At 35.9% G+C, this 22,806-nt stretch overlaps 3 protein-coding genes across 3 annotated transcripts; 1 reads left to right on the top strand and 2 right to left on the bottom strand.

Moving 5' to 3' along the window:
• The first annotated feature begins 644 nt into the window (after nucleotides 1–644).
• LOC132716334 (small ribosomal subunit protein eS4-like) lies at nucleotides 645–2,788 on the top strand. Its single transcript, XM_060699584.1, has 2 exons — nucleotides 645–835; nucleotides 2,618–2,788. Exons 1-2 carry the CDS (start codon nucleotides 657–659, stop codon nucleotides 2,739–2,741), a joined length of 303 nt encoding a protein of 100 aa, XP_060555567.1. The 5' UTR covers nucleotides 645–656; the 3' UTR covers nucleotides 2,742–2,788.
• A 6,964-nt stretch (nucleotides 2,789–9,752) lies between these two features.
• Nucleotides 9,753–16,250, bottom strand: LOC132716332 (E3 ubiquitin-protein ligase TRIM71-like). The gene is made up of 3 exons (XM_060699582.1): nucleotides 15,999–16,250; nucleotides 13,985–14,144; nucleotides 9,753–13,682 (listed from the first exon to the last, which is right to left on the bottom strand). Exons 1-3 carry the CDS (start codon nucleotides 16,248–16,250, stop codon nucleotides 11,821–11,823), a joined length of 2,274 nt encoding a protein of 757 aa, XP_060555565.1. The 3' UTR covers nucleotides 9,753–11,820.
• Nucleotides 16,251–17,010: 760 nt separating this feature from the next.
• On the bottom strand, nucleotides 17,011–22,456 carry LOC132716333 (neuroligin-4, Y-linked-like). Its single transcript, XM_060699583.1, has 2 exons — nucleotides 20,504–22,456; nucleotides 17,011–17,605 (listed from the first exon to the last, which is right to left on the bottom strand). The coding sequence occupies exons 1-2, from the start codon at nucleotides 22,078–22,080 to the stop codon at nucleotides 17,239–17,241; spliced, it is 1,944 nt and encodes a 647-aa protein (XP_060555566.1). The 5' UTR covers nucleotides 22,081–22,456; the 3' UTR covers nucleotides 17,011–17,238.
• Between the last annotated feature and the right edge of the window lie 350 nt (nucleotides 22,457–22,806).

Genomic DNA, 22,806 nt, shown 5'->3' on the forward strand with positions numbered 1-22,806 from the left:
AGTTGCCTTGGCAACAAATAGGCTTAAAACATGGCAAATATAACAATATTTGTGATTAGTCAAAAAGAGCTAAAAAATTTTATGAAATTGCATCTTTAATTCAAGAGTTATCTCCTCTTTAAGAATTTTGCTTTTAAAATGTTATATTTTGGTAACAGGGATGTTTCAAATATTAACTTTAGAGTGTCCTTCAGTCCGTCTGTCTGTCTGTTCATAAAAACTGTTTCCTGTGATCACTTTTAAAGAACTTTTCCAACAAATTTACTTAAAATAGAGAAAAATTGAAACACTAGTGAATGGCCAATGGCCCTTCAGAATGTTGATGGGGTTCTAACCGGTAGGGGACTTATGGATTGCTTGCAATACTATGATAATTGCTTGTTGTTTCTTGAAAGCACATGTATGAGTTTTGTAACATGGGTTTTGTAAGGTGCTTATTATCTGAAGAAAGTGCAACTGAATGTGAAATCTTTTGTTATAAAAGTAGCAAAATATAATCAATGTAGTATTTTGACTTCCATACAAAATACCAAAATCACTACAACTTCACTGATTACCAAAAGGCATCAATGGTTCAGGTAAGTGGCCAATTAGTAACTTTTTGGAAACTACAACAGCATACCAAAAATAAAAGCACTTCTAGGGCATAACGGTCTATGATGTATGTGATATTTCTGTTCAACCAATGTGTACAAACTATTTCAGGAAACTTGTGCATGATTACTGGAGGTCACAACTTGGGGCGAGTTGGAGTCATCCAACACAGAGACAGACATCCTGGTGGATTCGATATTGTACATGTTAAAGATGCCGTTGGACATTCATTTGCCACAAGGTATTTCCTTTTTGTAATACTTAATAGTGTGTACATACTTGTTGAAAGTAGTCCCTACTGTCAGAAGATATCGTAGTATCGTGTGGTGGTACCAAGTGTTCATTGTCATGCGTGTGTAGAAATATTTTCTGTAAAACCACAAGACTAGTGTTGATGGAAGTATGCAAGGATCTTTCTTGTACTGAGCTCTTTTAGAGTTGTTTAAATATAACTTCATTACAATCAAAACTTCAGATGCCTTGGTGAATAATGGATATAATCTTCGTAATCTTTAAAAAGATGTATTTCTAAGTGAAAGGATTAAGGAAGGTCATAAGCTTAGATGTTTTACATGTGACGTTTGGTTAATAAGCACATCTTACTGTTCATTGAATATCAGAGTCAAGTAAAATTTAACTAAATGTAATTAATGTTGGAATCATACTCTGAATTGTTTTTTTTTCTGCCCTTTTAACTCTAATAATAAAAATCAAGGGGGTCACTGATTCGATTCTCAGGGTGAGGCAAAATTTCGCAGTGAAAAATGATCGCAGATATTGAGCATACTGGTAATTTGTCCATCATTGCTAATTTGTCCATCATTGCTAATTTAGAAATCATGTGGGATTAGTTATTGGTTACTTGTGGAGAAATTTGTTAATACTTTATTTGTCCAGGAAAGCCTGCTTACTAAATCAACCACAGAGATAATCGCTTTGTATTAAAGTGAGCATAAAAATTAAACATGAACTTAATAATGTTATTATTCAAAGTGACATTGAATATGAAGTTAGTTTCCAGTCACTAACTAAAAACCATTTTACCCATAACCTTAAAACTTCATAAAAGTATAGATCTCATGGAGGAGGAGAGGTTTACTTTTTGTGGGCTTGACTGCTCAAAGGTCAGAGTTATCTTAAAGTTGGTATAATCTATTAATGGGGCATTAGTGTCATTTTGGCATTTCTTGTTATGCCCCCTTCAACCTCCTTTGGCACTTCATGACCTGTTTTGAATTTTATACGCCCAAAACTATAATGTCTATGTATTTAGTATGTAGCATTGCCTTATTGACCTTTACAAAATTGATATGAATCATGCTCTTGGTTCAACATTTGCCCGGCTCCAGGAATCACTTGATTTATATTGACTTATAATTGAAAGACACATCTGAGATTTATTGTGTGAAACTATGTTGCAATCTTACATATTTGGCATGTAATATCACTTTTTTGACCACAAAATAACTGGTATTAAAGAAGCCCCATGGGTCATTATTGGCACGCCCCTTGGGTCATTTGCATGTAGTTAACAAAGTCTTATATGAGAAAAGTCCCGTCCCCCCCCCCCCCCCCCCAAAAAAAAAAAAAAAAAATAAATAAGGTTACTGTTTTCTATAAACTTATATAGGAAAACACATTTGTGAAACTTCAGAGCCCAGAGCTTAGATATTTGGCATGGAGCAGCAATTTGTAGATTTTTTTAAAAGTTACATTTATCATGACCCTCCAGTCAAAATTTATATAAAACATTTTTCAGACAAGTTTCTTGATGGGGTCTTTACCTTAATTAAAAGATTATTTTTGGTTACTGAAACAAATTAAGATTTGGGCTGATATTGCCCCTTTATTGTGTTTTCTTGTTGGCTTACATTGACCTTGTATGCCAAAGTCACAATGACCTGGCCATATGACTAATTGGCTTGGGCATACATGTTTGACAAACATATCTATTGTCTTTCCTTTATACAGCTTTTCTCTGTTGAATCAATCATTGTTAAAGTATATCTTGCTCTTCTTTCAGATTGAGTTATGTGTTTGTTATTGGTAAGGGCAGCAAGCCATGGGTGTCGCTACCACGTGGCAAGGGAGTCAAACTTTCCATTGCTGAGGAGAGAGACAGAAGAATGGCCATGAAGAGCCAGTGATTTCTCTTGTAAATTATTAGAGACAATAAACCGCTGTGAAGAGAAAATTAGTTATCTTATGTAGTAACTGGAAGGAATAGTTTAGTTTCCCTAAGTCCGTCTCCTTTCTGGGTTTTGAATCCTGGCAGATTTAGGAGTATGTGAAGCTTTCAAACGTTCTTGTTCAGGATTTTTGGTCATGTTTTAGCATCTTAGTTTAAATGGCTTTTGACTGAATCATCTGAAATTTAATGCATGTCTTTGAGATTATAAAATGGATGCCACTATCCAAGGGTCATAACTGCACAAAGTTCATTGTTAAAAAACAAAGGGCAATAACTCTTAAATTAGGCAAGGCAGAGTTACAGTTCTTTTGCACTTCGATGAGATCTATTTACTTACCTACAAAATTTGAATAACTGACGGGACTTTGTATGGATCTTTGTGAATTAGGAAAACTTCTTTAAAGCTTGATGCAACATAAATCTTCAAAAAAAAAAAAAAAAGTGATCGAGATATATACTCCTCTCTTGTATTTGGTCACTTTCCAAGACTCGTTACTGTGATATGGATTATGGGCCTCCCTTTATGAGCTTGAAAAATTCACTCCTGGACTTTTACATGACTCTGGGTCTAGTTTACTGAGAATAGTTTAACATGCTGTACTAGTGACTTCCTGTAGTTGGGAAATGGCAATATGACTTAAAACTGGTGACTTAAAACGAAAACAAAAATAATACACAAGTAAAAATTAGTTTATTTAACTTTATTCAGGAGTTATAATCAACACAAACTTTATAAGGTACAAAAACCTTTGGGTACATGTATTTAAAGCTACATTTCTCCAGATGATGTAAAAAAAATCCAAAGACTTGAGTAAAATCATATACAAGATCCAAGTAAATTTAATTACTTGGTAATAATTTACATTTTATGTGTGATAAATGACTGATTTTACAATATTAATCAACATACTCCTACTGCATGACTTACACTGTGGTCTAATATTGCATAATTTGACCACTTCAGTAGTTCATGTGGATTGTAAGTGCCGTTGGCCGTGTATAAATTTTTTCTTTTGTTCACTTAAGTTCACAATATTTTACTTCTAAACATGTTTCTATGAACGTGGAGACCTGCTGTTTTAAAGACATAAATGCTAACTTTACCCTGTAAATATAGAGTTCTAGGAGGAGCAGTTTGCTTTATTAACTCTGTTAGATATTAAATTGGCATAATTTAAATTAAATGTCACCTTGACCTTTTGATCCAGCATGCCAAAGTTCCACATACTAAATTCATAAAGCAAAGGTTATTGTGGCTTGATAATGGCGGGTTAGACATGTCAACGTGCAGAATGGTCAGTTTCATGTATTATTACCACAGTGAGGTGTGAGAACAACTTTTAACTTTACAAAAGATGGAGGAACAGAAAATAAAGATTTTTAGCTTGTCTGTTTCGAAGGGGGAAAAAAAGGCTTTTCTGATCGATGTGTCGTCATCATTGTCGTCATGCAAAATTTTTTTAATGTAGCCCATTTTCAGAGGGTTTTTAACATGAAATTTGAAATACTTCTCATGACAAGGTGTAGTTGTTAGAAAATGGGCATTACTCTGAAAGCAATATTTTTATGCCACCGCAGCATTTGCAATGCGGTGGCATATAGCGATTCACCTGTATGTGTGTTCTATAGATTATACAGTGAACTTAAAAAATCTTCTTGTGAAAACAACTAGTCCAATTTCAATCAAACTTGTCAGGATTGATCCTTGGGTGAAGGGCTTCCAAAGTTGATTCCATGCATAAATCTGGTTGCCATGGCAACCAAAAAGGAATTATGAAATTAAATTAAAAAAGTCTTCTTGTAAAGACCCACAAGGCCTAGAGCATAGATATTTTGCATAAGGCATTGTCTGGTAGACCTCTTCCAAGATTGTTCAAATTATAGCCCTGGGGTCAAAATTGGCTCCGCCCCAGTGGTCTTTATTTTTTAATATGTACATAATAGTAGAAACTTAAAATATCTTCTTGTCTGAAAGTACAAGACTTACAGTTTTGATATTTGGTATATGATATCATCTATAGGTACTGAACCAAAGTTGTTTAAATTTTGCCTCTAGCATCAAAATTAGCCCCGCCCCAGGATCATGGGTTTTCCTTATATGTATATAGTAAAATCTTTAAAAAATCATCATCTAGAAATTGACAAAGGCTAGAGGTTAGATATTTTGCATGATACATTGTGTAGTGAACCTCTATAAGATTGTTCAAATTATAGTCCAGGGGTCAAAATTGACCCCACCCCGGGGGTCATTGATTTTCACTATATACATGATAGTAAAAAAATAAAAAATCTTCTTGTCTGAAGGTTCAAGGCTTAGAGCTTTGATATTTGTATATGATATCATCTATAGGTACTCTACCAAATTTGTTCAAATTTTGCCTCTAGTGTCAAAATTAGCCTGGCCCGGGGGGTCATAGGTTTTCCTTATATGTATATAGTAAAAACTTTAAAAAAATCATCTTCTCTAAATTGACAAATGCTTGAGGCTAGATATTTTGCGTGAATCTCTAGCAAGATTGTTCAAATTATAGCCCTGGGGTCAAAATTTGCCCCGTCCCGGGGGTCATTGATTTTAAGTTGCTATGTACATATAGTAAAAAAATTAAAATCTTATTGTAGGTACAAGGCTTAGAGCTTTGATGTTTGCTTTATAATATCAGCCATAGGAACTCTACCAAAGTTGTTCAAATTTTGCTCCTGATGTCACATTGATTTTCATTATGCTATATAATATTGAAGAATTGGAGAAAGCTACAGCTCAGATATTTGAGTCTTTTGACATGAAATGTTGTTTGGTGGACCTGTATAAAGATTGTTTGAATTAACCCTTGGGTCAAAATTTTGCCTTGCCCAAGCCAATGACCTACTTGCTTGTCCTTTGATGTACAGCAATGAAATTTTGGACTATGTGCACAGTTCTAAATGTAAAATTGAACTTTGATATCAGGTGACCTAGATTTTGATGATGTGACCTACATGTACTTTCTTGTTCTTTGATGTGCAGCTATGAAATTTGAACCATGATCACAGATTAAGATATAAGTGTGAACTTTGAAATCAGCTGGCCTAGATTTTGACAGTGTCTTACTGTGTTGTCCTTTGATGTGCAGTCATGGAATTTTGGCCATGTGAAATATGACCTTCACCGCTAGACTGAACTGCATCAGTAGATTTAACCACTAATCTGATAATAAGAATGAGATAGGTCAGTGATCTATGCAAACCACTAATCTGATAATAAGAATGAGATAGGTCAGTGATCTATGCAAACCACTAATCTGATAATAAGAATGAGATAGGTCAGTGATCTATGCATTATGGCAATCTTCAATTGTATAGAAACAAAAACAATCTGTTCCTACATTACTATTTAGTGTTTGTTGTACATGTATTAATGCGGTGGCATAGCATTTTTCACAAATGCAATCTTGTTTTGAGTTATGCCTCTTTAGACATAGATGAACAATACAGTGCATGCGGTGCTCTTCTTTTAAATATGACCGAAAGCTAAGCTACTGTACCCTAAAATAGTTCATTTTAAATGAATAGAATTGTAATTGCAGAGGTTGCCTATTCAAGCTAGAAGATGTTTTTCCTTAGCCAAAATGTTTGACCGACTAATTCCGATCTACATTTAAGGAGCAATTATCCTTCAACGAGACGTGATATGCTCGCAATTACTGTGCCTCTCGTAGGAACTCGAAAACAGGACCGCAGATTGCGGCGCATATTTTCGATCGTGTAACGGTTTTTAAAAACGTTTCTGCTACATCTTAATATCTTTTAGTATTCTACGAGTGTATGGACTCAAAAAATATACATTGTATTATCAATTGAACCCAATCTGTCTCTTTTAAAACTGGTCAAATTTTACGGTATTATAAAAAAGACAAGTTCTTTTTTCAATATACCGTAAATTTGACTGATTTTTAAATTAGCAGATTATATTAAATTGAGATAAGATAATTAAAGACCACCCGCTCGCATCATATGAAAAGATATTCAAAGGTCGGACAAACAATATGTAAAGCCGTAATATGTAAATAAATTCGGATTTATTCGCCGCAATATGCGGTCCTGTTCCAGAGTTCCTATGTGTGCCTCTATGATAATGTGAGAGTGACGTTGCATTTTTTGTGTACACAAACGTTTACAATCTTTATCTGAATAGGTAAAACAGGGTTTATAGTACAAGATAAAAAATATAATTTTAAATGTCTTTATGTCAAAGTTGGTAGTCATTTGGATGCAATGCAAATTAATTTTTTTCACGAGTTCGAGCCTCACAAATTGTTTATATTTTTCCTTTCTTTTTGTTTTCCCCTTTTTCAGTTTTACTGAAGATGCAAATGAATTGGAAAATAAAAATATTTTTATTAAAATATCTTATAATTTAAATATACCGGTAATATTTTTATCCTGTGTAGTGTGAAAAAACGCAATTGTCAGAGTACTTGTGCAGTGCACGAGTATTTCGTTCCAAATGAACTATTGTTGAAACAATTTGTGTACATGTATTCATATGTATTCATTCCGTTTAGTATTCGGTATAAGGTTGTATCAACTTGCTACATATTACTTTTGGAAACAAAAAAAAATGTGAAATGAGAGTTAATAGAAATTAACACAACACTACATCTTGAAAACATATTACATATTCGTATTTGATTGTTTATATATAGAAATTAATTTTTGAGAAAAAGTACAATCCGAACCAGTTTAACTAGAAGGTTATCTGGCAACGTTACCTACGCTGACTGATCAATGTGTCAATATTTTAATTATCCCCCGCCGATGGAATCGAGAGGGGGACATAGTTTTGGCGTTGAGCAAACATTTTGGGTTTAGGGGCTATATAACAGTAAAGAGAACAAAAGAGAACAATAGGTTCATTCCGTGATCAAAGGGTTTATGGGCTAGTAGCCCATAAGAAAACAAAGACAATAAGAAAGAAAATAGCCCCTAAACCCAAAATGTTGGAACGTCCGTCCATCCGTCCGTCCGAATTTCGTTTCCGTACTAGTTCTCTGCAACTACTGGCTGGAATTCAACGAAACTTTATGGGAATCATCAATATCAAGAGGAGATGCGCATATCGTCGGCTTGTTCCGGTTCGACACTTTAACTCAGAGTCATGGCCCTTGATTAGTTATGTAGTATGCATAAAGAGTAACAAGAACTGTCGGAGGACAGTATCGGCTCGACTATTCAAAAATTGTCACAATGGTGTTTTATTGAGTATAATAATGCTAATTACCTATGAATACATAAAATTTTGACCGAAATGGTACAAAGGCTTGTTATAAAGATGTTTTATCAAGTAAATCACTGCTCTATTATTATGAATGCATAAAATTGTCCCAAAAAAAGGCACAAACTCTTCAGTAGTTATGGAGATAACGGCTTACAAGCAAAACTTTACCATGAATTTCTAAGTTGAAAAAGGGGAGAAAAATCAGCCTAAATGCAAGATAGAATTATCAGTGACCTACAATTATGATTCTAAATGCATATGTGAAGTTTTAAATATATATCTTTAAAAGTTATTGAGATATGTAAAACTTGCATGTAAACATTAACCAAGAGACTAAGTAGAAAAGGGGAGATGAATCAGCCTAAATGCGAGTAGAGTTATGGAACTTGGTCAGTGACATACAATTATGACTCTCCAATTATGACCCTAAGTACATGTGTAAAGTTTCAAGTGAATATCTTTGAAGACCTTTAACCAAAATTTCTAAGTTTCAAAGGGGCATATTATTCTGCAAATATTGCAGGCAGAGTTATGCAATTTTGCAAACTGATGTACATTGTTACTATAAAAAAGTATTGTAAATTTCAATTGAATATCTCAAGCAATAATTGAGATATTTGACTTTACAAAAAAAAAAACTTTAACCAAAATTTCCAAGTTATAAAGGGGCTTAAATCTGTAAATATTATAGGCAGAGTTATCCAACTTGTCAATCTGATGTACATTGTTACTATAATAAGTATTGTAAGTTTCAATTGAATATCTCAAGCAATAATTGAGATATTTGACTTTACAAAAAACTTTAACCAAAATTTCTAAGTTAAAAATGGGCATTATTAATTCTGTCAATATTGTAGGCAGAGTTATCCAACTTGTCAATCTGATGTACATTGTTACTATAAATAAGTATTGTAAGTTTCAATTGAATATCTCAAGCAATAATTAAGATATTTGACTTTACAAAAAACTTTAACCAAAATTTCTAAGTTAAAAAGGGGCATAATTCTGTAAATACTGTAGGCAGAGTTATCCAACTTGTCAATCTGATGTACATTGTTACTATAAATAAGTATTGTAAGTTTCAATTGAATATCTCAAGCAATAATTGAGATATTTGAATTTACAAAAAACTTTAACCAACGCTGACGCCGACGCCGGGGCGACTACATTAGCTCTCATATTCTTCGAATAGTCGAGCTAAAAATCGTTTCCGCGCTACTTCTCTGCAACCACTGACTGGAATTCAACGAAACTTTATGGCAAGAGGGGATGCGCATATCGTCGCCTTGTTCCGGTCAGACACTTTAACTCAGAGAGTTATGGCCCTTGATTAGTTCTGCAGTATCGTTTCCGCGCTACTTCTCTGCAACTACTGGCTGGAATTCAACGAAACTTTATGGGAACCTTCAATACCAAGAGGAGATGCGCATATCGTCACCTTGTTCGGGTCAAACACTTTAACTCAGAGTTATGGCTCTTGATTAGTTATGCAGTATGCATATAGAGCAAAAATCGTTTTCGCGCTACCTCTCTGCAACTACTGGCTGGAATTCAACAAAACTTTATGGGAACCTTCAATACCAAGAGAAGATGCGCATATCATTGCCTTGTTGGGGTCAGACATTTTAAATTAGAGTTATTGCCCTTGATTACTTATGCAGAATGCATATAGAAAAATATTCGTTCCTGCGCTACTTCTCTGCAACTAATGAAACTTTATTGGAACCTTCAATACCAAGATGAGATGGGCATATCGTCGCCTTGTTCGGGTCAGACATTTTAACTTAGAGTTATGGCCCTTGATAACTTATGCAGTATACAACCAGAGCAATAATCGTTTCCGTGCTACCTCTCTGTAACTACTGGCTGGAATTCAATGAAACTTTATGGGATACGAAGAGGATATGTGCATATAGTCACCTTGTTCCGTTCAGACACTTATAACTCAAATGTATGGCCCTTGATTAGTTATGCAGTATGCATACATCTCATTGGCATTTCCAGATAATACTATTTAACACAGAGTTAAGGCTCTGTTATTGCCCTGAATATTTATCAAGTTCAAAGAATATTACTGTTTATGCCATGATAAATATATAAATAAAGCCTTATGTCTTCAGTTGTTGTGTTAGTAATAACCAGTACTCGGCGGGGGATATAAATTCAACGAATTTGCTTGTTGATATTGCAAGCATACGTGTCCAAAGATAATAAACACAATATGATAACTGTTTTACACCGTAATAGTGGACTTGACCGCCGCGTCACTAAATAATTATCCTAAACGGACAGTAAGTCCATTCCTGTAACTAGGGTAAATAAAGTTTATATTTATTGAGAAATGAACAAGTATAGCTTCAGTTTATACATACATGTATTTCTTTTAGCAAATTTACAAAAGTGGTTTTATTTTATATTACATCACAATTATATGGATTGAGAAACGAGCATATATTGCTACTTGATGAAGTTTATTGCATAAATTACAAATTTTCAAATAAGTATGCCTTATTTAACAGAAGGAAAAGAAGATAAAAGTGTATAAAAACAGTTGTGTCAGTTCAAAATGATATTTTGGAAGATGTAGTCTGGAATTAGGATTTAAATTGCGCTAATAACATAAATGACTAAAATTTGACCCTAAATATCTTATCGGGTCTTGTCCATTTTTCAGTCTGGAAAAAGCCATTCAAAAAAACTTACTGAACAGCGACCAGTGCAGACCATGATCAATCAACATGTACGTGTCGGATGCAATTGGTATCCGTGTCGTCTGGTCATGGTCTGGACTGGTAAATTCAGTTACCGCCAGTAGAATAAAAGTAGCAGAAATGTTTCTTGGTAAAAGTTGAAAGGTATCCTGTAGGATTTAGACTTTTACATGAAGCAAAATGTAAACTTTGGTTTTTACTGTATTATTTAAATACCTTACTATATAATGATTTAATTAAGAAGGATTTATGCGAGACAGTTGTTAATAATATAAACAGAGGTAAAAAGTTTCGATTCAAAAGCAAACAGATTCAGGGCATATAAAATGACGAGGATCAAAAGTTGGGAGTGCTTCATCATAAATTGTACATAAGTGAAGAATATTTCTGACCTTGACTTGATTCCTCACTTCAAATCGTTATATACTCAGTTGCAAAAGAAAGTATTCATTTGCTTACCGGGTATTTTAAATTTTGTATACTTTTTAAAGCAAATTATTGGCATATTTGGTAAAATTTGCAGAAATGTATTGACTACATGGTGGTTTGTCTGATTTTTGTCAGAACTGTGATGACATTTAAACAGCTTTAGGGTGAAGTTGCAGAGTTCTGCTTTTTGTAAATGCTTTCTTGCCTTTGGATATGGAAGGTCATTCAAACCCAATTCCACATGACGTCACGTCAGTTTTGTCAATCTCGAACACTCCCGTTGATCCATTGACGTGATAGACGCTTCACACGAAGCCACAATTCGAATAATTATCAAAATTCAATACAAAGTAAACCATTTTGTGGTCAATACATTTCTACCGCATTTGCCAATATTTTGCAGAATTTCCAAGTAATCAAGTGCATACTTCCTGAGTATATTTTATGCTTACTTGTATTGGTGAAAGGTATATAGTTTTTACCACACTGCATACTAACTGGAAATTAATCACCTTTAAAATTTATTACCTGTTATAAGATAATTGATATGTTGCGGAAAAGTGGTTCACAAATACGACACTATATATTTAACACAAGAGTAGACGAGATGCATACGACTTAAGCTATGACACCATTTAAAATTAATAGCCTGCTAAGTTTATGTATTTGTAGATTTTTACTGTAGCATCCCCGCCGCCTACCCAGAGTAACCCTGATGTATCAACTGCAACAGACGTCGGTCCGAATATGCCGTCTGCTTCCGTCAAAAGATACATCAAAAACCGACCATGTTTGTCTAACAAGTGGACCATATTGCTACTATAATCTGCAACAATTACGTGACCGTATTTATCACAAGTTATTCCCCTTGGATCAAACGGCGGTACATGCTGAAAAAATTCATTTTCTGAATCCACGTCAGTAACGCTAGCTGTTTCTGCCCCACCGGTCATATCAGTCAATGCCTTGACATGGGCCGGTACTTGCTTTTCTGGACTTACGATTTGTTTGGATGCACTGTCGATCGTAACACTAGAGACAAATGTACTCTCGTAGCTTAAATTCAATGGTGCTAATGCATGCTCGGATATCTGAACGGTCTTAGGGCTGTTTACTGGCGCGTGAGATTTATCCATAATTGATTTTGGAGTTCCTTCAAGCGGCCCATCTTGTTCTCGTCTACTCTCAGGTAATTTAAAACTAACTGCCCCAGGGCGGGAAGATGACCCCTCAGTTTTTGCCGTTGTCAAATTTAGCCGAGAGGGAGACTGTACAAGAATTATATCGCTGTTTTTTCTGTTTCCAGAGTACATCGATTTTATTTCTCCGTTTGGTCGCAGAAACATCACTGCATGTTTCAAATTATCAGAAACGCACAATTCATTGTTGATATTCACGGCAACTCGAATTGGATACATGAAGCATAGTGATGGATTTTTGAGTTCTTTTGATTCATCTCCATCTGGTCCAAGTTTAAGAACTTTGTTTTGATGACTTGGTTCATACTCAAAGTAAGTTGTTGTTTTGTTGACGCATATGACCAGCTTATTGTCATTGGTTGTTGCTATACCACGTGGATATTCTATATTTAATGTAGCCATTCTGCGCCGGAAGTTACGATCGAAACGTTTAACTGAATGTTCATCTCTACAAGAAACATACGAGTTTCCGTCCGAATCGATAGACAAGCAGTCTACATCTCTACCTACCTTTTTCATACGCATCTTTTTTCCAAGACGATCAAACAATATGATATCAGACTTCCATCCGCACACGACCCAACAGTTACCATCTGGTGATGGACATATTGAATTGATGACGTCAGACGTGTTCTCTACGCGGAATGTGGACACTTCAGTAACTTGTATATACCTTGGTGGTATAAGATCTGTGGACAATCTACCAATGAGGTATTTCAAACTCAATTCAGCTTGCTTTTGACAAGTAAAATCAACATTTAACTTTATACCAGTCACGCTTAGGGGAACATCCTTTTTTGACAATTCTAGACTTCCAAGAATGTCTAGACGACCTCTTACTACTTCTATATCCGATCCGAAATCTACCATTTGATTTGCCGTTGCTATCTTCTGTGAAAGTGTCAGCATGTCTTGCTCAATGAGTTCTTTATCTTCTTCCACAATATCTATTTCTTTTGTTACTTCGTGTTCTAGTTTTTCAACCATGTCGTCACAAACATCGTCAATAGCTTTGTGAAATTGCTGTCTCCGTTGCATAATCAACTTTTTTGCTCTATTTTTCTTCTCGGCTATTTTTTCTTTGTAAACGCGAAGTTCCTCTATATCATTTAGCATGTTAAATCGACAACCTTTGTTTTCATCTAACGCGATTTTCAAATCTCGCCTCGCTCTCAAGGCAAAGTCTACGAGATCTTCCGTCGTGTGGTCCTCGTGAATTGTCAGGCGACATCTCATGCAGATCGGTATCTGGCACGTGCGACAGTAAAAAGTCAATTCCTCGTTCTTATGCTTGTCGCAGTAACCTGGTAATTGGAAATAGATTAATTGGAGAATACAAAATACAAATCAAGTACAAGAGGTTGTGTGATTAGTCTTACTTTAAATATAGTACATTTAAAAATCCAATCTGTAATTACTAAAACTCACATATTTCGAAACAGTTTGTTACATCTTTTAAGGCGGTTTTATAACAGCTTCCTAACTAAGAAACTATAGTTGCCCCATCCAACCATTATTCCAAACTGACTGAAGCAACCACATGTTTCGCGAACAAGTCATTTAAATAGCTAGCTTATGTACGTTTTACTTTTAAGATCAAACTGACCTATTGAAACTAGGTATCGTTTGCCTTCGGATCCTACCAGGTTTACAAGGGTGTGACTCTTGGCAATGTTAAGGCGAAGATGGGCCTTGCTGCAATTCTTACAGAAGTTCTGCTCACAGTCTATGCACCGCTGAGTAGCATCTTGTTTCTCGTCACACACCTGTTAAGATAAGAGCTATAGTAAAACCAATTCATGAAGATCAGTCATATTTTTTAAAAGCTTGAATGTGTTATTTACAAAGAGTAAATGCTTGCTGTTTAGAAAATGTGGTCCGTGCTTATTTAGAAATGTAACCCGTGTCATTTTGGGAAAAATACTATATGTTATTAGGAAAATTCCATTTAAAAAAGTGATGCATGAGTGTTATTTGGGAAAAGCGGTCGTTATTTGGGAAAAGTATCTATAGTAGATATCATGAGTAAATTAGAAAAAATGGTATGGGTTATATAAAACAGGTAGTTTGGTTTTTGGAAAGAATATCGTGTGTTATTTTAAAAAGGCTGTTTAAAAAAATGGCGTTATGAAAAAAGGCAGTCGGTACGTGTTATTAGGATAAAATGGTCTAATTCAGTTATGAGGACTAAACCAATTGCTATATATTTCGTTAACGTGTAGTTAAGGCATATATACATGTATATTTGAAGTCAATGTTAAGGAAGAAATTAGCTTATTTGAACAACTTCCGAGTCTACTTCCTGGAACTTTCTTGTTCTAGTGTCATATAAGGAAACATGATCGTGACGCCAGTAGGGTCGAACTCACAATCCTGGGGTTGTAAGAGAGATACATTAACTGCTTAGCAACCTTTGTCCATTAACAAATATGCTAAACGGATTGCATAAATGTACTAGACTCAGGAGACTTTCCAGTTTTAATGGTGGAGAAAACTTATAAAAGTCCTGAGCAGCCACGGGAGTAGAACCATCGAGATACCGGAAGCTAGCTGGATAAATATACCTCATCTGGAATAATTTTCCTGGTGAGACCATTAGAGGATGGGGAGGGAAGGGAGACTAACGATTAACCTGCGACATTAACCTCTAGGCCACGGAGGTACCTGGTTTAAGTAATAGAAAGAGCACCGAAACACGAGGCTATCTGATTTGTACGAGGGGGCGTAGCCCCCGAGTATAAATCAGATTGCCGAGTGTTTTGGTGTTCTTTCTCTTTTGTATCATAGTCAAACATGACAGCACGTTCCCTGTTGTCATAATACGAAACCCCAGAAAAAAATGAACCAATGAACGAGCATTTGAAAACGACATTCCTGCCCCTTTCCCTTTCTCTGCCGTCACAATATGTAAACCCCAGCAAAAATGAACCAATCAACTGGCATTATCTGGAGTGCGGGTAACTGATACCTGCACTCCAGTTACCGCACTGTGCATGTATATGTATACGATTTAACCCTGAGACTTTTTCAACAGAAAGGTCCCCAAACTATGATACAATTTCAGGTAATGACATGTATTATATAAGTAATAGAAAGAGCACCGAAACACGAGGCTATCTGATTTGTACGAGGGGGCGTAGCCCCGAGTATTAATCAGATTGCCGAGTGTTTTGGTGTTCTTTCTCTTTTGTATCATAGTCAAACATAAAAACACGTTCCCTGTTGTCACAATATGAAACCCCGGCAAAAATGAACCAATGAACGAACATCTGAATATGACATGTCTGTCGCTTTCCCTTTCTCTGCCGTCACAATATGTAAACCCCAGCAAAAATGAACCAATCAATGGGCATGATCTGGAGTGCGGGTAACTGATACCTGCACTCCAGTTACCGCACTGTGCATGTATATGTATACGATTTAACTCTGACACATTTTCAACAGAAAGGTCCCCAAACTATGATACAATTTCTATATGAATAACTCTATATGAATATGAGTTTCTCTTATAGTACTATTATCAATAATAAAAAAACGAATAATATTAATGATAATAAAACCCCGCTTCTCTATAGACTTTCCAAAAAATATATAATGTACAGTACATATAATAGCTATACCTCACAAAGAAGATCCATATTTGGCAGTGACTCCAACGCCTGCTCCCCTTTGATATGTTGGTTGTCATCAAAGTTTGTGATTCCGCCTTCCGGCACTGCCAGTTCTAAATTACAGACAGGGCAGGAGAAGGTGCCCGAGCTCCGTGCATTCTTTATTACGTACTCGTCAAGGCAAGCGAAGCACATAGTATCCAAACATGGTAAAATTTTAGGTTTCTGGAAAGTTCCATAACATAAGGGACACCTATCCATCTGTATATTTGAAGCATTGGACACTAAAATAAATTCTGACACTAATACAAATTCTATGTCATAAAACTCTCATAATTTATTACATATTGGTTTAAAAGTAATATGGTGTTATACACCCGTGACCAAAATAACACTAAATGAAAAAAAAATGTAATCCAATACCAAACAAAGTATGAAGACAATAGTTCTTTGTTTTATATCACATGGTATGTAGTAGGAGTAGAAAAGAAAGAATAAAATTCTTCACAGATCAGATTACTTTTAAAGTTATGAGGGTTGTCCATGAAGTTTTAAAAAGTGTGTATGCATGATACGCATGCCTATGTAGTTTATATGTTAATCAAGTATTTATGTATAGTTCTTGAAATTTTGTGGAATGATCCAACATAGAATGTGTGTGTGCGTGTGTGTGTGCGTGTGTGTGTGTGCGTGTGCGTGTGTGTTGTTTAGCAAATTCAATATTTATTTTGTGAAACAGTTTTTGAGATCATTACATATACACCTTGTATTTTGAAATATTATTATATAGAATTTCTCATTTGTAATTGCGTATATAAAGTCATGAATAAATTTTCCATAACTACTATAATATAGACATTAGATTTCTATTTTTCCTGGCAACACAAATACACGTATACAATATATAAACTGTATTACTATAGCAAATAAACTTAGACAAAAATATATGACATATACATTATTTGTCTTTCTATTTCATGCACATACAGTTCGCTTATAAACAATAAAAAAATGTCACTTCTTGTTTGTTTGATAATTTAATTATTTGTTAATCATATTCTCACCAAAATTTCCGTTCACATTTTCAGTAGCGATATATACACACAATACTTATGCGCACACAAACACACACGCACACAATTCTGAAAATATTATTTTATGTTCAGAAGTTTAACGCTTCAAATGTAACTATTAAGTAAAGGCGAACATTACAGTTCCATACTTTCGCTATAATCATGAACAAATAATCTCATCTAAAACTGTAATCCCATTTGTTTTGTCTAGCAACTGAAAGTGCACATATCAAAAGGACAGCCAGTAATAAACATCCTGATATGATAGCCAAACTCAAAATTATATTTTCAGCAACATGCATATTAACCCGAAAAACTGGTCCACGTTCGTTGCTGAAATTACAATTCGAACTGCACGTGTTTTCCGCGGGCATATTAAGAAGTGAAGGAATTATTTTTATCCAGAATGTCATATATGGTTCCCGAAAATGTTGATAGTCTGTCAGTTGATCATGATCATGTGATATGTCCAAATAAGAACTGGTTACATTATTATATGGCGGCCACACAGGAACAGTCTCTTGCACGGGTAAAGCAGGGTTTCTGAAAAAAAAAGGAAAACAAGAAATTAATGCATATCAAATATTTGTTTCTAAAGAAAACATTATTTAAAGACTCATTTAGTTTCAAAAGTTTTTAGTTTTAGCTTTTTATTATTTTTTTCCCTGTTAATTACAGTTTCCAGCTTCCCAAAACTGCACATTTGTCAACAAAGGCTGTACAAATCTTTTTAGCACAAGAAACTACACGAACTAGAGCCCAAGTAATCCTGTTCTCCTTGTAAAATCCGACTTCAATTAACGAAGTTATAGGCCGGACACGATTTTGCTGCAAGGTCATGCTGTGACCTTGACCTTCAAGGGAGCGACCCAAATGTTGCGCGCGACACGTCGACACAATATAATGATCATTTCTGTGAAATAGTTGTAAAATCCGACGTCAATTAAGAAAGTTATGGGCCGGACACGATTTGCTGCATGGTCATGCTGTGAACTTGACCTTCAAGGTAGCGACCCAAATGTTGCGCGCGACACTTCGTCTCAATATGGTGATCATTTCTGTGACATAGTTGTAAAATTCGAAATCAAATAACGAAGTTATAGGCCGGACACGATTTTGCTGCAAGGTCATGCTGTGACCTTGACCTTCAAGGAAGCGACCCAAATGTTGCGCGCGACACGTCGTCTCAATATGGTGATCATTTCTGTCAAGTTATTGTAAAATCCGACTTCAATTAACGAAGTTATGGGTCGGACACGATTTTGCTGCAAGGTCATGCTGTGAACTTGACCTTCAAGGTAGCGACCCAAATGTTGCGCGCGACACGTCGTCTCAATATGATGATCATTTCTGTGAAATAGTTCTTAAATCTGAAATCAAATAACGAAGTTATGGGCCGGACACGATTTTGCTGCAAGGTCATTGCTGTAACCTTGACCTTCAAGGTAGCGACCAAAATGTTGCTCAAGACACGTCGTCTCAATATAGTAATCATTTCTGTGAAATAGTTATAAAATCCGACTTCAAATAACGAAGTTATGGGCCGGACACGATTTTGCTGCAAGGTCATGCTGTGACCTTGACCTTCAAGGGAGTGAACCTAATGTTGCGCGCGACACGTCGTCTCAATATGGTGATCATTTCTGTGAAAGAGTTGTAAAATCAAACTTTAAATAACAAAGTGATGGGCTGGACACGATTTTGGGACGTACGTACGTACGGACGGATTGACTGGCTGGCTGACGGACGGACAGACAATTCGGCGACTATATGCTCCCCCGCGAAATTTTTCGGGGAGCATTAAAAGAAGTTTTAAAGAGTAATTGTTCTTTAACACTGCACTTCCTCTGAAATGTGTAGTTTATGGTGGCTGATTTTGGTACATTAGCGACAACACAACCAATATCGTTATAGCCTTTTCGCTAGCGACAACAAGACAAAGCGCCAAATGGCACGTTGTCGCGATGCCTTCTTGTCGTCCTGTATCTAGCCAAGCACGCCAAACGGCGCGTTGTCGTGCGGCGCGTTGTCGATAAGCCAATCCTTCGATTTGAACTGAGCGACAATGTGACATCGCGACAACACGCCGCATGACAACACACCGTTTAGGTCACGGATACAGCTGGAAATAAGTTAAGCACATCCCGGGAATTTAAAATTGGTTGTGATTGAAAGCATTGTTAATTGAGCCAAGAAATAGTAATTTTATAAGTAGCGATACCAATTTAGTTATCATAAATCATATTAGAAAGAGCATCGAAACACGAGGCTTTCTGATTTGTACGAGGGGGCGTAGCCCCCGAGTATAAATCAGATTGCCAAGTGTTTTGATGTTCTTTCTCTTTTGTATCATAGTCAAACATAAAAACAAGTTCCCTGTTGTCACAATATGTAACCCCAGAAAAAGTAACCAATGAACGAGCATCGATCTGAATATATTTCTATCGTTTTCCCTCTCTCTGACGTCACAATAAGTAAAACCCAGCAAAAACGAGCCAATCAATGGGCATGCTCTGGAAACTCGGACACTCCATAAGCAAACGTGTCGCTTTTTACCCAAAATGTAAGTGTTGATAAGTATGGCGTTGGAGCGTTTACAAAACATTTACTGGTAGATATTTTTGGTTAATGTTGACGATTACAAAGCATAAAATGACACTATGTAGCCATATTTTCAATAACGTGTGTGCCCGGATGATAGCCTCAACCCTTCTCCACATACAATGTACTACCAGTAAATTGAAGGCGTCTAATGCGATCTTGATGTAAAATTTGCCATTCTTGGTGCACAGCTTGTAGGTTGACAACAAGTTGTTCGTACTGGGTATTGCCCAACTAAATTTCAGTTGTGGTCATGTCAAAATTGAGGCAAATTGCCAAGTGTGCTTAACATATTTCCAGGTGTACAGTTACTATTCATTATATCAAACGTCGCATCAATTAAATTTATTACATTTAAGTTCGATTTTAAAGGTAGCTATTAGCTTATATAGCCTCTCGAATGCGTTCCTGATTAGGTAGATAAGTACAAAAAAATTTGTCAAGGAAACGACGGCTTGCCTCTGACAGCGACCAGCAACCCTTAGATTACCAGTCTGACGTACGTATAAACCACTTCGCCTCGCCGCCATGTCATTTTAACATGCTTCCTCTAAGTTTCGGTGAGCAAATGGCATTTTGGAAAGGTTACCTTCTACTAAACTGTCATTTAGTTATCCCACCAAAAATCTGAATTTTGGTATAGCGCTCTCGATTGAAATTGTGAACACTGACTGGCTGACTTTGTTTCAAAACCCGTCATTACTGTCATGCCCTCGTTGGTGTTTAAGTATCGTGTCCCGTAAGCTACCATCGTTATATTATTATTTAAAGCTTCTGAAATGATAAGACCGGGGACATAAAAAACCGTATGTCTCAGATAAAAAACAATAATAAACTCACCCTGATTTTACAAAATTTGTAATGACTGTCCTCCATTGTTGGGCTGTAGAAATTTCGTAATCTCTTGGAACAAACCCTTTTGTATGCTTCCAAGCATCCAGATAGCGTTGACTGAATCCAAACAGGAAGTAAACATCATCTCCATGATTAGCGCCATCTAGCCAAGATGGCGTCAAAGATGAATTAAGACTCAAATTTGCTGAGAACTGGTATAGAAAAGTCGTTTTAGTGCTGATTTTAGAATGAAAATTAGCTGTTTTTACAATGGGTGCAGCCACGTCGATATCTGTTGATAAGTTCACCACATTATTTCTTACTTTGGTGTTATTTGATGGATCAAGTAAATCACTATACTGGAATACAACATTTTGCAAAACTGCATCAGACACATTTTCCCCAAATACTATATCCATTGCAGTTGGTACTACCAAATTTTCAAACGATGTCTTATTAATCTGAAATGTATTGACTTGCTGTCCTAATAAATTAGACCACATTAAAGAGATATGCGCACCACCCTCGCGATTTGTCAGTCCAAGCATTAATTCTACAGAGCCAAATGATTCAATGGATTTCAAAAAGGAGGTATCGTAGCTTGTTAGCATAAGTTGCGGATCAATAGGAATAAAATCGCCATCAACAACAGGCGTGAATGAAATTGAATAAGGTAATGCAGAAAGTGCATTATCTATTTCAGTAATAGATTTGGTTCTTAGACAAACTACCGTTTCTTTTGATGAATCTCGTCTGCATCCAACACGTTCTACAAAGTCGCTTCCGGTTTGTATACGTAAGAAAGAACTGGATCTATAAGTTGGAAATGGGGTGCCAGCAAGGGCTATAACTCGTTTAACAATTCCTTTATTTTTTGGATTCAGAATTTGAAGAATTGCATTAGATCCTCCCATAGAATACCCAGCAAGAGAAATTCTATCACTGTCACCGCCAAACTTACTAATATGATCTTTTACCCAATGAATAGCCATCATTTGATCCCAGAGTCCGAAATTCCCAGGTGCTGCAGAATCACCAGTACTGAAATAACCTAAAACATGCGTCCTGAAGTTGACAACAACAACAACTACATCCCCGTAAGCACTTATTGTGTCTGCGATAAATCCCTTCGAGCCACCTGTTGCACCTAACAGGAACACCATTACTGCATAGGAATCACCACTAGTCGTTGAAGCAACAGGCGCGTATATATCCAATGTTAGACAATCTTCGGACATTTTGTTGTCAACAATAGCCATCGGATCACTTGATACACGACCATTTCCTTGGTGACACATAGGTCCAAATACTGTGCCGTTATGCGTGTCATTCCAAGGTTTCTTTGCTACAGGTTTTTGAAAACGAAGTTCGCCAACTGGTGGTTCTGCATAAGGAATTCCTAGATATTTTACATACTGTAACACCGTGAAATTATCGTCTGTCCCACTTATCACGGAGTCTTCAATACTTCCTATTACCCTTCCCAGATTCGTCAGAACTTCAATCGTTTTCAAAGATACAACACCGTAAACAAATAGAAAATATAACGCAACATGTATCCTAAATAAACAGGTAAACATCATTATTCTTTCAACACAGGTGAATTTTTGTTTAACAAATACTTCCGTGATCAATCAATGTTTGTTTCACCCGTTTCACTATGTACATTCTTTTCACGATATGGACAGAATTCCTTTAGTGATAACGATTTCATAAAAAACGGTGATCTATAATGCTTTAAAATTCCTCGGCTCGCTAGAGTGACAACTTATCAATTATGTATCTAAATACTTTGTAAATAGCAAGTGGATATAGTTTTGTAATATTTTGCGCGGTAAGGCGTACAATTATGCTAATATTTCGCTATAACTACAAGTTGTCAACTTTTTCCCTTCAATTTATTGAGTGAAGTAAATACCTTACTGAAAAAAAACACGAAATTTCGTCACAACGCCCACAATTTATATAAAAGTTCATGACTGTTAACTAATTAAGCTATATACGATCATGTTTTCATTTATTTGTTAAAAGTTAGAAAATTTACTGTTTAAGGCGGTGATTATGGATATGTAAAAAGGGGTATTTTGTGAAATCGAGTGGGCGTAGCGAGTGAGGGTTCTTGTATCCCCCACAAGTCTTATAACACTATGCTCATCATTTTTGGAATGTTTGGATAAATTGACATTTAAATGTAACTGAAATAATTTGAGCTCAATTTGATAAATTAGGCAAAGATGCTTACTGCTGGAATGTGTTCTCGCAGACGTTTTCCTTGAAGACAAGTTATCTTCAGAAGACAATGCTCCTTT

This window comes from Ruditapes philippinarum, unplaced genomic scaffold (assembly GCF_026571515.1).
Source record: "Ruditapes philippinarum isolate M1 unplaced genomic scaffold, ASM2657151v2 ctg81_1_1_1_1, whole genome shotgun sequence".
Classification (NCBI taxonomy): Eukaryota; Metazoa; Mollusca; class Bivalvia; order Venerida; family Veneridae; genus Ruditapes; species Ruditapes philippinarum.

Excerpts from the sequence above, each read along its gene's own strand:
- LOC132716334 (XM_060699584.1), top strand. The coding sequence starts at position 657 with ATGATGTATGTGATATTTCTGTTCAACCAATGTGTACAAACTATTTCA. Across the intron at positions 836-2,617 it reads GGACATTCATTTGCCACAAG|ATTGAGTTATGTGTTTGTTA; the intron begins GTATTTCCTTTT and ends CTCTTCTTTCAG.
- LOC132716332 (XM_060699582.1), bottom strand. The coding sequence starts at position 16,250 with ATGGATAGGTGTCCCTTATGTTATGGAACTTTCCAGAAACCTAAAATT. Across the intron at positions 14,145-15,998 it reads ATATGGATCTTCTTTGTGAG|GTGTGTGACGAGAAACAAGA; the intron begins GTATAGCTATTA and ends TTATCTTAACAG. Across the intron at positions 13,683-13,984 it reads ACGATACCTAGTTTCAATAG|GTTACTGCGACAAGCATAAG; the intron begins GTCAGTTTGATC and ends TCCAATTACCAG.
- LOC132716333 (XM_060699583.1), bottom strand. The coding sequence starts at position 22,080 with ATGATGTTTACCTGTTTATTTAGGATACATGTTGCGTTATATTTTCTA. Across the intron at positions 17,606-20,503 it reads ACAAATTTTGTAAAATCAGG|AAACCCTGCTTTACCCGTGC; the intron begins GTGAGTTTATTA and ends TTTTTTTTTCAG.